Source organism: Prinia subflava, chromosome 2 (assembly GCF_021018805.1).
Source record: "Prinia subflava isolate CZ2003 ecotype Zambia chromosome 2, Cam_Psub_1.2, whole genome shotgun sequence".
NCBI classification, from domain to species: Eukaryota; Metazoa; Chordata; class Aves; order Passeriformes; family Cisticolidae; genus Prinia; species Prinia subflava.
The window spans coordinates 55815674-55833441 of NC_086248.1; the positions used below are offsets into that span (position 1 = coordinate 55815674).

General features: G+C 39.5%; 1 protein-coding gene across 3 annotated transcripts; it reads right to left on the reverse strand.

Moving 5' to 3' along the window:
• Window positions 1-286: 286 nt before the first annotated feature.
• SLC18B1 (solute carrier family 18 member B1) lies at window positions 287-16624 on the reverse strand. 3 transcript variants are annotated; one of them, XM_063390039.1, is made up of 14 exons: window positions 16236-16624; window positions 15698-15837; window positions 14565-14660; window positions 12806-12879; window positions 11907-12054; window positions 8890-9046; window positions 7286-7422; window positions 6184-6267; window positions 5176-5267; window positions 3934-4029; window positions 3291-3365; window positions 1766-1859; window positions 1619-1665; window positions 287-805 (listed from the first exon to the last, which is right to left on the reverse strand). In XM_063390039.1, exons 1-14 carry the CDS (start codon window positions 16270-16272, stop codon window positions 733-735), a joined length of 1350 nt encoding a protein of 449 aa, XP_063246109.1. In that variant the 5' UTR covers window positions 16273-16624; the 3' UTR covers window positions 287-732. The 3 variants fall into 3 exon arrangements, with proteins under 3 accessions (XP_063246109.1, XP_063246108.1, XP_063246110.1); XM_063390038.1 differs by having other exon boundaries at window positions 6166-6267; window positions 16236-16619; XM_063390040.1 differs by lacking the exon at window positions 16236-16624 and adding an exon at window positions 15927-16067 and having other exon boundaries at window positions 6166-6267.
• Window positions 16625-17768: the final 1144 nt, after the last annotated feature.

Consider the following 17768-nt stretch of genomic DNA (forward strand, 5'->3'; position numbering starts at 1 on the left):
AATTATTACAAACATTCCAACTAGCATTTGTTAGCAAAATAAGTCTCACAATTAACAAACTGAGTCTTCATATATAATACAAACATGCATTTATCTATTGTGTATTTATATCAATGTATAGACCAGATGCCAAGTCTCACTCAGGACTGAAGATCAGTTTTTTCTGTACAGACATGGCAAATATTCATTATTTTTGAATCTCATTTTCAGGCACTCTCAAGATAACACAAGTGCTAGTAGACAATAAGTATTTTAGACTTTAGTTGTCAAAGAAAATTTACAAAACTTAGGAAAAAAGTTGCTTTATTGAAAACAATATTGTGCTTAGTCCTTTATAATTTCAAATTGTGCTTTTACAAGATAATGAACTTCCTTTAAAAAAATACAGAAAGTCATGGCAGCAAAATAGTAGCTTTACCCAAGAATAATGCACAGCACACGCAAGTATGGAACAGACATTTGAAAATACATCTTTTCACATATAGTGGTACACTGTACATGGAACACAAACAGGCTGACAGCTGAGGGTTACTCATCATTTAGGAGAACTTCCAAAAGAAAGGCAGTCAGTGTTTAGTGTTTCAAAACAGTAATGCCTCTACAATTAAACCACAACTGGTTGTTCATAAGGGATCATGTCCCAGCTCCAGAATAATGAAGCACTGTTAATGCCAGTCACCTCAATATTAGGTTAAACCACACTAGCAACCAGAGAATTAAAAGTATGTCTGGCTACGTTTCATTGCCCATTAGATGAGTCCTTTCTTCATTACCACCAGGAGGATTTTGCAGGCTGGAACTGGAACTGTTTGCATAAGAAAAAGAACAGGAGAGATAACACAGATTTTATATTCTCTAGATACTTTGATGTGATACCAACATAATAAGCAAAAGAGCACATTACATGCAAAGAGCTACCTGGATCACTGGATTTGGTTCTCTACTACTGCACAGAACCATGTACTGTTCATTCCTATGATCATATGATGGTTCAGATTGAAAGGGACCTTTAAAAGTCAGCTAGTCCAGCTACCCTGCCATGGGTAGAAGATCTTAAACTAGACCAAATTTCTCAGAGCCCTTTCCGCCCTGGGCCTGAATGTTTCCAGGGATAAGGCATCCACTACCGCTCTGGGCAACCTGGTCCAGTGTTTCACTACCCTCATGGTAATTTTTTTCCTCATATCTAGTCTGAATCTACTTTCTTTTAGCTGTTGATGAGGATACTAAACAGTGCTGGTCCCAAGGAAGACCCCTGAGGGACACCACTTGTCACTAATCTGTGTCTGGACATTGAGCCATTGACCACTGCTCTCTGCCTGTGACCATCCAACCAATTCCAGCTCACAGACACCCTCCTGGAGGAACCATCAGTAGGGATTGCTCATTAATGCTACGGTCCTGCTGCTTGTATAGAATAGACATTGCCTGTTTTAGCTGTCCATTCAGGTCAGTAGGGATTTAGGAAACCATACAGACAAATTATTTAAGCAATGTTTTTACTGCTCATCTTATCATTCAATATTAAGTTGGTAGTGAGGAAAAAATGCAAGCACAGATTTCAAAGGTTTGCTTTATATGATTGCAAGGAAAATAAAGAACAAATATCTCAGCATACCTTTTCCTTGTTGCCTCAATGATATAGAATATTCCAGTTGCAAGACCCTTTGAGGAAACAGGCAGTTACAATTGTAGTAATTATAACAACCTTATACAATAGCTCATAACTGCAATCGATGTGAAAAAAAAAAGTGTAATTACTTACACTTAACAGTGGCCATCCTCCTTGGATGGCTGCGGCCCATTCAAAACCCAGCTCTTCATTTAGAAATCCTCCCAGAACTGGACCTACAAATGACCTGCATCAAATCAAAATCAGGTATTGGCATAAAGGATAACATACCATATTCTCAGAGAACTGTTTTATTGGGTTTTGTGGCCTTCCTTCATAGAATCTCACCTTTGACAAGAAAGAGATTTTATTCCACAGACCTCTTTCCTAAAATGCACAATAGGTATGATTTTGTTGTTTGCCAAGGCCCTAATAAATCTAATTACCTCCTCATCTGGAAATAGGATCCACATCAGAAAGCTGAATGCAGTCATTTTCAGTACAGAGACCCCACTAAGGACCATGCTCTGAGAAAACATCTACACTGATCAATTCTACCATAAGAGAAATTCAAAGTCCAATCCCTCAAAACACAAAGTTTCTAAACTTCAAGACAAAGATCTGATGAATATAAGCAGGAGGGGATGTACAATGTGACAGACATGGTCACTGCAAGGTTGAGCTGTGTGTAACTGCCCTCCACCTTCTAAACCTGTCTAAAAATGCAGGTTCTAAAGGTTTTGCAGATGCTGTCTCATTATGAAAGGTCTTACATTATATGGTCTCTCAAAACAGAAAGAGACAAAATTGTGTAAAACTAGAGAGACTTCCTGGAAACAAGTTACATTATAAAACCAGGCTTGATAGCAGCATAAACCTGGGGTTTGCTAACTTTATACTACCTGTGTCTGTACTGAATCCTATACCAAACATACAGGACTTCCAGACAGCGGGATCTTGGAAAAAAATGGTGCAAATCTGTGCCACTGAAACATACCTGCAGCCACAGAAGACTACAAGGACAGATAAAAATATCCTGTAAGTGGCTGTCTATAGAGGGGCACTCTGTCCCTCCACACTGAGGGACAGCTCTGAAGGGTCACTCAGCCAGTAGCACCTTTCACTTATTTCTGGGATGATGACCCTGAGTTATAAACACATTATATAGAGTTATATAGACATATTCTGCTGAGTTATACAAACACAGACCTTAAAGAATTGCTTAAAAAGAAGATTCTACCTTAAGCTATCCCACATAAAAGGAGGAAATGTGGAAAATAGAAAACAGAATTAGTCAGGAGCAGACATCTAGCTCACTCCATCTGGGTAGACTTAGCTTTTTAAAAAAATTAAGGTCCACATCTCTCAGTATTAAGCATTAGAGATTTTAGTGAAAAAAAAAAAATGATCACACAGAACTGCAAGCAAACATCCACTTAAATCACTGCAGATTTCTGATATACAGAGCAATATGTTTCAAGAAAGACAAGTTCAGAGCACTGTCAAAACAAAAGTTTTATCTTTTCTTAGGTAAAAAGCTTTGTTTTAACATGCCTACAAGGCACCTGTCAAACAAGAAACTTTTGAATCAAGGTCAACACAGTGACAGCCAGGTTTCTACCTGGCAGTAGTGCTGAACAGCTAAACTCTCAGAGTTTACAAAAAGGGCTACACTTACCCAAGGGACCACATGGCATTGAAGAGTCCAGACACCAGTCCCAGAAGACTCAGACCTTCTTCAAATCCATTCTCACTGCAGAAAGACAGACCAGTTAGAGTAGTACAATACATACTGTGTCTCAGTCTGTAGCCTTTCCCTATAGACTTTTCCCTGTCCTTTTAATGTGCACACCACATAAATAGTTAACAAGCAAAAGTGTACAGTAGAATGTCTGTTTACGCAGTACTTTCTTCTTTGCTGCCTCTCTGGAGGAATGCAGTGCTACACCTCATCTCTGATTTCTCCCAGGTAAGATCACACCATTGCACCAATTCCTCATGTTTCATATGGCAAGTGTGAAACTGTGACAGGTGGCTTTTTAGAAGCAAAGACCTTGTTCCAAAAGGCATGTACTACAAAGAGTAAATCAAGACCCTTCTAGGTCATTACTGAGGTACACGTGAACAAAGTTATACTGGGAGGATAATGACTGGGGAGCTCAGTCAGAAAAAAACTAAGACAAGTGGAAGCATTTAAATGTCACTATCTGCCTTTGCCTCAAAAAGGGGCAAAAAAGCCACATTTCACATTCACCCCTGAAAAACAGTTGCAGGTTCCTAGTGTCAGTAACATGAAAGAAAGGTTGGACTGAGTTACTTACTATGCACATTGCAGCATCTCTGGGAACACTGGGATAGCACTCATGCCAAGGGAAAAGCCAATCAAAACCAACACCAGCACAAACATCCACAGCTGACTGAAAGAGAGGAATTTACAAGAATTAGCTGCTGAAGACTCTTTCCAGTAAGGACTGCATTTGACTGAAGGCTGTTATATCAGCTCTCCCTGACTGATGAGCAAATTATGTTTTGAAGTCTTGAAGCCAATACTAATACTTGAAAAATCCAGTTCTATGCTTTAGAAAAAAACTTTGTAAAAGAATGTGAAAAACCTGTGCTCAAATTATATGTTTTCTTATCAAATGCGGTTCATTTTATGAGGTACATATAGGGAAGAGGTAGACAAATGAGGTTAACTGAGCAATGCCTTTGTGCAAGCACCAGACTTGGTTTGTTGCAGAAGTGAAGGATTTCGAAGTTAAAATTTTGTAGCCTAATATATTACAACCAAATAGACTTAGCTAAAGAATTTTGAAGACTTTACTAATTTATTTTTCTCCCCAGCTCAAATCTATGATCTAAATTTGAAACTGCACCAGTTTCAAACCTATGATCTCTAAAAATTAGCAACCTAAGAGGAGTTCTACGCATTAACAAGCCTATTACTTTAACAGACGATCTAACCTAGGACAAAAGGATTGTGTAGTTGTTTGTAAATGTAGCAAAGCATTTTGCTGTGAATTAACTTGAGAAATATGACATTACAGCATTCAGGTGCAACAGGCATTGTCTTTGCTAGTGAAAACAAAGCTATAATCTGTCACTTTTCTCAGAAGCTATAGACAGAGAAAAGTAAAATCCGTACTGCTGATAATAAATAAACCCCATAGTTAAAAAACACTGATGAAATAGAAAAATTTGGAAATTAAGACAAAATGAGATCTTTGTTTTGCTGAACTGGAAATACCACAAAACTGTGAGGGAAGGGGAAAAAAAGCAACATTCTTCCTACCATACACATTAACATGAACACAGTAACAGTAAAAAGCAAAAGAAAAGGCTCTATTTTATGAAGCTGTAAAATCTCCATTTTCAGATGCTTTCACTGCTTTACATTCACAATCTCATGTTACACATCAAAAAACCACCATGTTTCTGGTCAAAGGTAGAAGTTAACAACCAAATCTGTTTCACAGTCAGAGCTGCTAATTACAGACTTACGGGCATACACGACTATGGTTGAAAACATCGTACAACGGGACAGGCTCAGGTAGAGGCAGTACCTTTCAATGTGCAGCACAGGAGCAGGTCCTAGCATGAAAAAGCACACTGCTGTCATTAAGTCTCCGGATGTCAGCAGCCACTTCCTGATGTACTGTGTAAGAAAAGGAAGAGCTATGTAATTTAAAACTGGGAATTTGTCATCTACATCAAGAAACAATAAATTCTTGTTTCCTCACCCCAAATGCAACCACTGGCAGCAGTGGCTTAGTAGAGAGATTTCAGGATACTGAGCAATGGTCCTTCTCGGTTCCCAGAGTATTTTAGGTCTTAGTCTTGTTTAATATAAGAAACACCCTGTAGCATTTCATGATGATCTTTAAGTTCCTTTCAATCCAGGTCATTCTATGATTCTATGTAATTCTCATGTACAAAGGGCATTACTAGTTTGTGTCAAGAAAAAAGTGTCAGAAAACTGTCACTATCCTTCAGGCACAGCATTCAAAGTGTAGGTTTTCCTTGGACAATCAACACTGGCAGTTTTAGGTGTATCACAGTCAAAGTCTCTTTCTATGGTGCTGTTAAGAGCTAAAGGACCAGGCTAAAGGATAGGCAGCCCACTGTGCTGATCTAATTTGAATATTACATTTTTTAAGAGATGAAGTCAACACAGCTAACCAGAACATCTTTACTCCTCTTCTCAAGAGCTAATAAAATCAGATGTGGTTAAAACCATAGATAACTGGGACATATTTTCCCACTCTCTTTTCCACATTGCTTGGAAAAGGATTATGCTTAGTCCACTAGAAAAGCTCAGCACACTTTAACTGCTTGTCCAATTTCCTTTTACTGACTTGGACATTCTTAAATTACCCTGGACCTTGCAAAAGAGACTTCCCACGTGGCAGTAATGGGTGCATGTGCAAGGTCTTGAAAGGCAGATGCCCTTACAGGACCAGACCTACATGCTTTGTTTCATCCCTTGCCCCCACCTTTAAGTAAATGCACAGAGTACTTTAGTAACTCTGCACACACAGCAGGGTAGGACTCACCGGCTGTTTGTCACTTACGAGTCCAAGGAGGGGAGAAGACACGGAGTATGAGAGTGCCAAACCAAGGAACACCAAGCCCACGTAACCAGCTGGGAGTTTGAACTATGGAAAGGAAGACAAATAAAACAAAAACCAAGATAAACCATGTATGCTACATTCGTTGAAGAATATAATTACCCTGGACCTTGCAAAAGAGACTTAATATATTAAGTCAAAATACTGAAATGAGCAATTTTAAGTATTTTACTGATACCACACGGAGTTTTTTTAAGTATTTGAAGTCACCCACAGAGCTTCAGTTTCATTGCTTTCACCAACTCTTTTTAAGCATAGAGTGGTGGAAACACCTGACACAACTGCACTGATATAAAACCTAAATTATGTCAGGAGAAAACATTATGCTATGTCCCGTACAGCAGCACACTGGATTCCAACATTAAAATCTAACAAACTTGAAACAGACACTTCAGACACTGAAATTTCAATGGACTTAGTCTCTACCTTTCCAGATCCCTCCTGGGAGATGGAAGATGTACATTCACATCTCCACTGATGAAAGAGGTTAGCATCCACTCCCCTCCACCCTGGACAAGTGCTCAAAGTACAGACTAGGCAGACAAAGCAGCACTGCCATCTGTGAAACACCACTCCTTAGGAAAATAATTCATAAATAAAGCCCTCAAAGACTATTGCTTAATTTCACCTAGGAAGAGAATCTTAAAGGGGTTCACACCAAGAGATGTAACACTGTCAGTGACTGCAGCAGCTGTCAAGAATTTGATTTTGGGAAGGAAGAAGTCCCTTTTTACAAAAGCAGTTTCTATGCCCTATTCAGAGACAGTACTTTGCAGCTGAAAGACATTTAAGTGGAGAAAGCCCATTTTAAAAAGCTTTACATTTCTTCATTCTCAAAGTTATCAAAACCCAGCAGGTCTTGAGATGGTGCAGTGGATATTGACTTATCAGTACTGTAGAAATCAAGTTATTTGGAATTCATACAACTAACAGTTAACTAAAACAGTGTTAATTGGATGAAGCTCAATTTTGTTAAGGATATTTACATTTATAACCAGTTACTATTTGTTAAGTCAAGACTTTACTGCATGTTAGCAGGACTTACCTTCTTTAGGATAAATAGAGACATTGTGGGATCCAAAAAACCCAAGCATGCACTTAGAGAAAATATAGTGAGACAGAGTATTAAGACTTTCGGCAGAAGAATGAGCTTCCAGAAGGATTCCTTCCTAGGAGTTGAATCTGTTTCAATAGAAGAGGAGGGGAAAGTGCATTATTTTCAGCAGCAGAAGCTCATGATTGATCTTTTTGCCTTAGAAAAGAAACAGTATTTCCTTTTTTTTAGTCCTCTTAGTCCTGTTGCACAACAGATGAAAGTCAATAGTTAATTATTAGGTGCTATACTATTTTTATAGTAAAAACCAAAAATTGATAGGTGAAGAAGAAAAGTATACAATTTAGATTTTAACACTGCAAATCCCCAATGTGAAAAGAACTGAAACATATATTACTACAATTATGTGAAAAAATTATTTGCTTCTCTGCCAGCAGTTATACAATGAAATCCTCATGGTTATGTCTCAGCTTGATACATGAACACATAGATGAAGAATTCATATCCAATAAAAGAAACATGCTTTGAGAGTCAGATAAAAAGATTGCTATTTATCAGTTGAGATCTATCCAAGTTTTAAAGCAATTAATTGAACTCCGACATGTTCAATTTGTACTCAGGAAACTTCTTTCAGATGTCATGGTTATGTGGGAATTTTAAATCAGGCCCTCTCCCTGTAATACCTGAATGTGGTCTCAAAGTATACAAAGAACTAAAAGTTCAAGCACTAGCATCCACCAGCTCAGAGCTAACATTTATGTAACATAATTCCAAATTGGCAGCTATATCATGATGATTTCAGAGCTTAGAGAGGTCAGGGGGAAAGTCAGCAGTAGCAAAACATGGTTAATCATTGTAAGTTTCTTCTAAAAGTCAATATACTTGAAGTTATTCTCCATGATTTTCATGTTAAAGGATAAAAAATATTACAAAGCATTTAAAAGTTACTAGCTTTTTTTTTCTCTAGAAAAGAATAACAGAACTGGAACCTTACAATTAGTCTTGTGTGAGGGCTTATCTTTAAGCTAGTTTTCTGTCCAAGCAGGATCATCTAAAATTTAATAAATTTATATGACCTCCATCACTTCATTAAACCCCTCCTTTATTAACTTTAACTTTTTTTGTATTAATCAGATCCTGCATTGTTCAGTACAAATAAACACTTTTTTTTCTCCCTATAATTAGTTTTCCCCTCCACTGTTAACTCTTCAAACATGTTGAATTCTCCTGCTTTAGGCAAAATCTGTCTCCAGCTTTTCTTTAACTAGCTGCAATGACAAACCTATAGGAAGAAGACACAACTGGTCCTTTACAAGCCCTGAATCTAAGACAAAAGAGAAAAAATATATCTCAGTTCATTTCCATACAGAGTTTCTAGTGTTTGCAGAAAGGGGCATGAGGAGTTGTATTAATTCCAGCCCATCTCATGAATTTAAGTTAGCATTAAACATGGGCCTGATCAAGATGGTCAGCTAATTCAACTGGAGTTTTGCCCTCTGACTTGGATCAGACTCCAGAAGCTGACACTTTTTTAACGACACTTAAGTACATGAGAAGTTAATGTGAGTGAAAGAAGCAGGTAGAAGGGTGCTTACCATATTTTGGCAATATGCACATATTCACAGGCACCAAAGCCAACACTATGCATCCCAGTGTGATGAAAGGGACCTCATAACCAAATGATTGATACAAAAAGCCACCCAAAGGTGGGCCCAGCACCAGTCCAAGTCCTGAAAAAATTTCAAGGCTGCCCTAAAGGATGAAAAAGCAAGCAGAAAGGAAGTCAGTACGTTCAGAAAATACAGTGCAACAAAACAAAAAAGCCATGTGTCTGAGGAGCAGCACAACATATCCAGGACAGTGAAAAACAAGACACTGCATCACTAGAACAAGAGCTAGTAGTGACATTCATAGGGTGGAATAGCCAAAGGAATTCCACAGTTATGTGTGTGACTGCCATGACCTCTTTTGCTTCACTACAGGGAACCACCTGTACTGCAGCATTCACAACTCTGCTGTCACCTAACAGATCTCAGTCTTGAGGCAAGGATCCAGTGGCAGAAAGTATCCACATGACAACTCAGGATGAAAGGATCACCTTTCCCACCTGCCATTACACTCCAGCCTAAGGGAAAGGATCTAAACAAACCTACTCAGATGGGACATTCTCTCATGGGATGAAGTACATGTGCCAAGTTAAAGCTTTCTCTTCATAAACAACTGTTTGGACTCTCTCCCTAGGGGTAGGAAAAAATAATTAAATTGCAGTGGGGGCAACTCAGATTATTTTGGATATAATTTAATAATCTTATATCTTTTATAAGATGCTGATTTGTAGAAGGACAGTAATATAGACACATCTTGTGCTGCAATGTCAGGGTCACTACTGTCAAAATCTGCCTCAACATTTGATTAATCAATGCCTAGATCACCAGTAAAAGCTGGTGGTAATAACTGCTTACAGATAAAAGTTCTGATAATGTCCAGAACCTGGAAAGAAACTCCAAGGAATCATCCTCATCTTTAATTTCACTGAAACAAGTCAGAGTACTCAGATGTCCTGAAAACAGGCAGAGTCAGCAAATGCCAAGTTCTTTATTCTAGGTCAGTCGAGCATTGCAACCTTTTTCTTTCCTAGCAAAGAAAAAACTAGTAACAACATATGACTAGTATGATGCAAAATTTTCAGGTAGATTTGAGACATTCTGAAAAACTATAACTATGTGGAATGGCCATTAACATCACTGCATCCAGATGATGCATTCACATTTGTTGCTTACCAACCATAAGAAATACTTGGTTTGTGAGACTTTGATTCAAATAATTTACATGATTTGGGACAGTACACCATTTAGCCCCTCTAAGTTAATGAAGTGGGGAGGGCATGAGGGGGAAGCTGAGACATTGTAATGTACAGATCAGAGGATAAAATAAACTTGATACTGTAAGACAAGTGAGATTGCTTATGTTCTGAAGTCTGTAACTCCTCCCACAGAGGCATTGACAGATGCTCAACTTCCCACTTTACACAAGGCTAATGTGCCTATATTTAATAACTTCCCCATATACTCTCTAGGGTACCTAAAAAGTAAAAGGAAGGCTGAAAACTGGTACCAAAAAGATAAGGAGAGGAAAGGTGCTTTTCAGCATCTAGCACTGTCAAGAAGGACAATAGAGAGCAAGGCTAAAAAAACCTCATCCACTCCTTCAGGCTTCAATTTTACCCTAGGATGGACCTTGCTCAAACAATCAGCTCGCTCTTCTGCCTCCTGCCTCAGAGCTCACAGTGACAAGAACTCTCCATCATGTCCATTTAAGGACACTGAATCTACAGGAATAAATACGAAAAGGTTTTATTCTCATGCAGAACAAGACACTAGAGTACACATAATGGTAAAAAGACAAACATTTAGAAGTCATCTGTCTTTTTACAGCATCCTTTCTAGATTTTAAACAAAGGTAGGTACTAAGCCACAGCTGTGTAGCATTTTTGATTCTGGTCTTGAGATGACCTTCACCACCACATACCATTTTCAGCCATGCATCGTGGTTACTGTGCTGCCACCACAGAATTTTTTTTCTTTTTAATTCTGATTATAAAATGGCTAACTAAATCCCTTTAAGTCAACGTTACTTTACTTATCTATTTAAATTACATTTTAAAATTTGCAAGCAGGAAACCTTAACCTTATTAACTGAATACATCTAAAACCTGATTACAATATATAAATTGTTCTCCAATGAAAACGTCAGCTAATCACCGCTGATGCAACTTAGTAGGTTTTTCTAGTTAGAAAGACATATTCTTATAGATACACATTTATTTATAGAAGTAATTAAACAGCTTAACAACAATATTAATAAAAGCAGCAACTGTTCTAATTTTATTTAATGTTCTTAAATAAGTTCTCAAAATTTGTTCACTCATTAAAATTTAACCCAGTTACTTCTGACAGAATATATTTGAACTGAAAACCAGAATGTACTGAAAAATAGACGGAGAAAGCGGCGTTTTATTAAACACAAAATTTTTCTTTAACACGTTAAAACCCCAACTGAAAAAGGGTAATATCTGTGGTTGAAATGAATTGTTGATGATCAGAAATACTGCCCTCTATATTTCAAGAAATTCTGTCTCTCATCTTTTCATACATAACTTTTATCAACAGATTAGAAAAATTAAGCCAAAACTGTTTCAGTTTTGCATCTTCCAGTCATTTAAATCAACACCATTTGAATTAATTTATCATTTTTTTAATCAACTCACATGGATCCTTACTATCCAAGTAGAAGTAGTCACTAAAAGCTGTACTAGTATTTTATTAGTATTTTGCTTTAATTTTCACTGAAGAAATAACTACTGCCACTAATGGTCAGCTGTCTTCAAAGCACAAGCAACTAATAAATACTGCTTAATTTATATCTAACCAGAGTTATGCTAAGGTCTAAACTCACTCCAGGATTGTGATTCTAGATTACAAACAAAACTTTACGTGATGATTTAATAAGCCTGCATAAGAGACAACAGATTTTCTCCTCTTGATTTTAGGCTGCCCACTGGCAGTTTGTCATATTGCTGGTACTCAGCTGTAACAGTGCTTTCTGAACTTACCAGGACAGTAGCTATATTAGTGGGAAATGCCTTTGCAAGGATTGAGAATGATGCTGTAATTGCTGCTGCAAAGCTTATTGCATCCCCTGCTCTTACTAAAAAGCAGAAACCGATGAACACTGGTCCACTTGGCACCTTGTCAAGCATTCTGGAAAAGAAAAATCCCAACAGTAAATTGGACCTCTCTCAGGACAGATGAAGCCATCTACTAAAGGCTCAGGAGTGTAATTTCTTGCTTATTAAAAGACACAGTTACAAGACACTCAATGCTTTCTATTACCACTTATCTTTGAACCACATTAGTGAAATTGTTCCAACTCCACCGAAATATTTCTGGCAGCTTTCTCCTTTTCCCCTTTGCTTGGCAGTGAAAAGAGCATGAAAACCATAACTTTTGTTGTATTTCATAGCTTTTCCAAGCACCTGTGCAAGAAGTCTGATACAATGTGTTAGAACTAACTAATAAGATATTCCTTCATTGTTAATAAAGCATTTATTTTGCTAAAATTAGTGACTTAGCCTCTCCACTTGCCAGGCAATGCTTCCCATTTAAGCCAAATATTTTAAAGGAAAGAATAATTAAAACATTATGCAGAAATAGTTTTCTTATTGATGCACTTTGACAAGCTTCTTCCTGTCTGTGAACTACTACTTAAATAGACAGAACCTACCTCCTCTGTTTTTCAAAGTACTAAACAGACTCTGAAACCTAGTGAAAGGGAGAAGTGTTCATTCTGCTTTACAAGAGGTAGATAAAAATAAAAGATACAGGAAGTTAGATGCCTAACAAACACACAAGATGCCCAAGAGCTTCTACTTTGTTTTGCGTCCATCTTTTCAGAGGTATGAAAATGATCAGAAGACAAATGCAACAAAATCAAGCAACAGCAATTACTTACCCAAAAAGAATGGTCACACAGCCTGAAGCAAACATCCCTGCCACAAACATGAATTTTGCTCCAATTTGTGAAAGCTGTAAATTAAATACCATTTTTACATGTTAGTATTTCAAAAAAGGTCAAAAATTTTCAAGGTAAGTTACTGTTAAGAAATCAAAAAATTATGAGAACTTTATAGCACCTGCAGCTATAAGATTGGGAAACACTGCTTCTGCTGGTGGGCCTTCATTCAATAACGAATCTAAAAATACTCTGAACAGTTAAGTGACTTAACCCAGTTTAGAAAGGTAAGATAATGCTGCAGTTAATTATTTCACAGCAGCATGCTGCAGCTTCTGCAGAGCAGCAATTAGCAGAGTAGCATTCCTCATTATAAACAAACAGAAAGTTTTTCCAAACCTCCCCTCCAGTCTATCACTGAGGCAAGGCCAGCAATACTCATCACGTATCTGGCTAGTGAGTCAATGCAAGCTGATTTTTAAGGAAATTTATGACAACCCTTAACAGCACCAAGCTTTGGCATGGGAAGCATGGTACTTTCAGGCCTCCCCATTCATCATTAGGGAAGGACCCCACTTTTCCTCATTTCAGACTCTCTCACCAGAATGAAGGATGACGGGAAGCATGCCATAAGGCAAACTCAATCCCACAACAAAAATACAGCTGAGCTTCTAATTCCATGCTGCAACTTCCCCTAAGGACACTAGGTATTTCAGGCTTCTTTTTGTTCAGGCCTGAACGAAGTCCCTGCCTTTCAGCCATTATTAGGAAAGCCTATATTTTGCTGAGTTTCACTGAAACGCTCGGATTTCTGAATGCTGCACTGTCCAGGTCTATTGATGCTCACTTCAGCTGTCTGCAACGAGGATGGCAGGGCACACTCATCCTGTGAAGTACTTGGTGAGGCTTGTGCCATACTTGAATGCCACTACAGGCACCAAGATTTGGACTTAGTAATGGCACTTATGTGACACTTTATGAGCCACCTCAGCACCACAGAAAAGCACTCACCACAGAGTCAGCAAAGAGGCTGCCCAGCCAAAGACAGACACAATTTTGACTCTGCAGCAGCCCCAGCTTAGGGAATGATCCTGAGCAGCCCTAGCAAATAATGCACAGACTGCAGTGCTCCAACACATAAATAAACATACATTTACGTCATTTATTTTTGATTTCTTCAACATGAGAAAAATCCTGAATTTTTGGGAAGGCTCATGTTGCAAGAACTGGAGACGTTTCTCTCATATTACTATAGAAAGAAGTTGAAGGGGAAACTGAGTTAAACAGCAGAGAATCATAACAGGAGCAAATGTTAAAAAAAAAAGACAACATACCAGAAAAGAAGAGGAGGTGCAGCTAACTAAAGAAAAAACAAAACAGAAAACAAAACACCTTAAGAGTGATGCCAAAGGCAAACAGAATACATAATTAAGTGCAACAAATAAAATGAAGCTGTTAGGAGGAAGGAGGGCATAGAAAGCAGAATTGGTCATCAGATTACTCTAAAGCAAACAGAACAGTTAACCAGAGAAACAAAACAGTTACATGTCCATTGCCCTGTATTACTCTCAGAAACAACAGAAGAGTACTGACATGACTTAGATCACATTCAGACTGACTGGTCAGCCTCCAGTTACTGCAGACAGAAAATTGCAGGAGCACTACTGAAGAGACATCTCTTTTCTCAGGCTTGCAGAACTGTCTTCATGTACCAACCTGTGTCATCACAGAAAAAAGTTACAGCTTCAATTTTACTTACATAACTCCCCAATATTATTGAAGTCAAGAAATTGAACAAAGCAAAACATCCAAAAATCAGGCCAACAATTGTGTTACTGGCACCCTTTTTTTCTGCCTGCAAGAAAAGATCACAACAATGTAAAGACACAGCCAAATTCTTGAGGTGAATAACATTCATGTCTTGCACATTTAAATCTTTTTAATTGTCTATTAATGCAGTCAGAAAGCAATTTCTTTTCTCAAAGACAGCAGGGGCTCATAAAATAACAACAAAATTTAAAGACATGTTGCGCTTCTAATACGTAATGAAGGGAAAACCAAGGTTAATTTTTTAGTGAATGGAAACCTTGTGTTATTTGCTTAACAGGCAGCCAGACTATATAAAGGTGGCTTCAGTTGATGTGCAAGGGCACTAGCTACAAAACTTTGATCTCTTGCACAGTGAGAGGGCAGTAAATGGAGATATCTGTTATCTTCACTGTGACGTGCCACCCCATAACAAGCACCAGACTATTTTTTACTTATTTAGCTGTCCAAATACACTCACTTGGGCACAAGAAGTACATAGGAATATTTAGACAAAAAAGAATATTTCTTTGCAAATACTAGGTAATAACTTAGTCATGAGAGAAATGGCCTTCTGCTGAAAGGCACCATGACCATCTATTTCATGCTATATTTAAACATTGTATTCATTCAACACAAGCAGAGATGGGGTTTTTTTTCCCTTCCTAGGTCAGGAAGTTAGCACAGTTAATGTTACAGAGAAAGCTATAAATAAAGTCATTGAGTGGCTACGGCATAGAAATCCAAGTCAGGACATTGGCAGAGTTTAATCTTAGCTCTACAAAACTACTATGGAACACTAAGCAAAAAATTATTTCACTTCTCAAAGAATCCACTTTGACTTCTGTCTCATCTCATTAGTTTGCTGTCTCCTCTGCAGTCATAGGGAAGATTAGTCCATGGACAAGATCCAGGTCACCCTTTTATGCACTACACCAGCATCATCTAATCACTGAATTCTCATAACTGGAAAGTCTTAACTCGGAGCTTACACCCAGCCATAAATATCCGATGGAGTTCAAGATATTTCTGAAAGTTTCAACATGCAAAAAAGTAATGAAGAGAGTAGCTGACTAAGTTGTTTACCTCTGAAGGGAAAAAGGGTCCCAGGATTGAGTAGCACATCATTGAACTGAAATTTATAGAAGCTGCTGCAATTATTGTAAAAAGCTGTTCTCTGGTAAGCCGTCTTGATTGCTCACCAACTGCTTCTGACACGCCATCATCTAAAAATACCAAATAAAAAGAATAACAAAGCATTACAGACTGACAAAGAGGAACAATTTACAGACCAGGTTGGAAAATTAAAACCCACACAAAACTTGTACCCTCCCGGCTCTGAGAACGGAGTCGAGCTTCGCTGCCTTTTGCCCCGTGCAGGAGCGCAGACCTGGCCGCGGCGCAGGTGCCGCAGCCGCCGCTCAGCCCGCCCCGGAGGCGCTGGGGCTGCAGCCGGAGCTCCCCGGCCCGGCCCGCGCCGTGTTCGCTGCACCTCGGCGGCGCGGCCCCGGCGGCAGCCCCGTCCCGCTCCCTGCGCCCCCGCTCCCGGCCCCGGCCCGGCCGCAGCCCGCGGGGGAGCGCGGCCCGTGCCGGCGGAGGAACGCGGGGCGGCGCCGCCTCGCACCTGGGGGCTGCCCGCCGCCCGCCGCCCGGCTGCCCATGGGGCCGCAGCGGCGCCTCCCGCCGCCCGTGTGGCAGCGGCCGCGGGCTCAGCGGGCTCAGCGAGCACAGCGAGCACCGGGGCCAGCGCCAGCCCGGCCGCCGGCACTGAGCATGCCCGGGCTGCGGGAGGGGCCGCCGGGACTGCCCGCACGGGCCGGGCAGCGCCGGGCTCGCCCAGCCCGATGGCAGCGTGCCCGCTGCTGGGGTGCCCTGCGCACCTGGCCCGGGGCGTGCACACCCGCTCAGGGCATTCGCGATGCATTGTCAGCTTCGTAGACCAAGCGAGATCGCCGGTTGTTACACAGCCTCCAGCAAGCTGCAGGACTCATGACACAAGGGCTTAACGACAACGTTGCCGCAAGAACTAATAGCTATAAACTGGCCAGGAGTAAATTCAAGCTGGAGATGACGAAGAGGTGGTATAAGCAGTGCATTTAGCACGAGGTCCTATCCACAGGGCGGGAAAGTGAGGAAGGAGATGAGGTGTGAGCTGACGATAACTTCCAAACATCATAAGAGACAGAACACCTGTTTCTTGGAGAGAAAAAACAGTAATTACATCTTAAAAACACTATTTTAACTAAACTATCAGTATTCCACCTAATCACCAGTTACAATATTAAGATGCTTAAAAAGGACATTTCAGAACATTGCCATGTACCTAATTTAGAATCCCACATTCCGCATGACGGGAAAAAGCAGAACAACTTTCTTATCATAAGATTAGGAAACTTAAAAGCTATTTAGCAGCCACAAAGAAAAACAGCAACATGTTCCTTTGCTGAAGACCTACTTTGAGAATATATTTTGTGTGGCATATATTATGGCTGTTGGAAAGTCCCTAAGAAGTACTTTGAACTTTTCCTGTCTGCCTTCAGAAAAAGACATAAACCTAAATACTTTCCATAGATATTGCCTCTTGAGCAATTCTTTAGGAATGCCCTCCACGAAAAAAAAAAATCTAAAAAAAAAAAAAAAAAAAAAAAAAAAAAAAAAAAAAAAAGGAAGAGCGATTGCAAGTCATCATGAGTTGTGAGTGCTCCCGTTTCAAGTTCACTGGAATTTGATCTTACTCTCCTTGTGTTAACTACTCCTTTGACCCAAACCCTAAAACTCCGCCCCTACACCATCCTATAAAACCCCATGACCCTGACCCTGCTTCCCCTCTCTATATTTGTCTTTGCCTTCTTCTCCCTCCCTGGTCCTGGGGAAATAAAGATGGATTCTCCAGCTTAACAAAACACCGACTTGTCTGTTTCCCTGCCGGCGGCTGCACCTGCCTGGACACGATGGTCACTGTTGCCATTCAATGCAAATGAGTTCACAAAAGGACAATAACAAAAGCATGATACATTCCAAGTATGACACACAAATAGAGTGAATAAGAGAAACTTACAAAGAATAAAATTGTGGCAAGAGAATAAAGTATTCATTTTTGTGGCTGGAGATGCAATCAGTTATCTTCAGGAGATGAAACAGTAGTTATTACAACTAC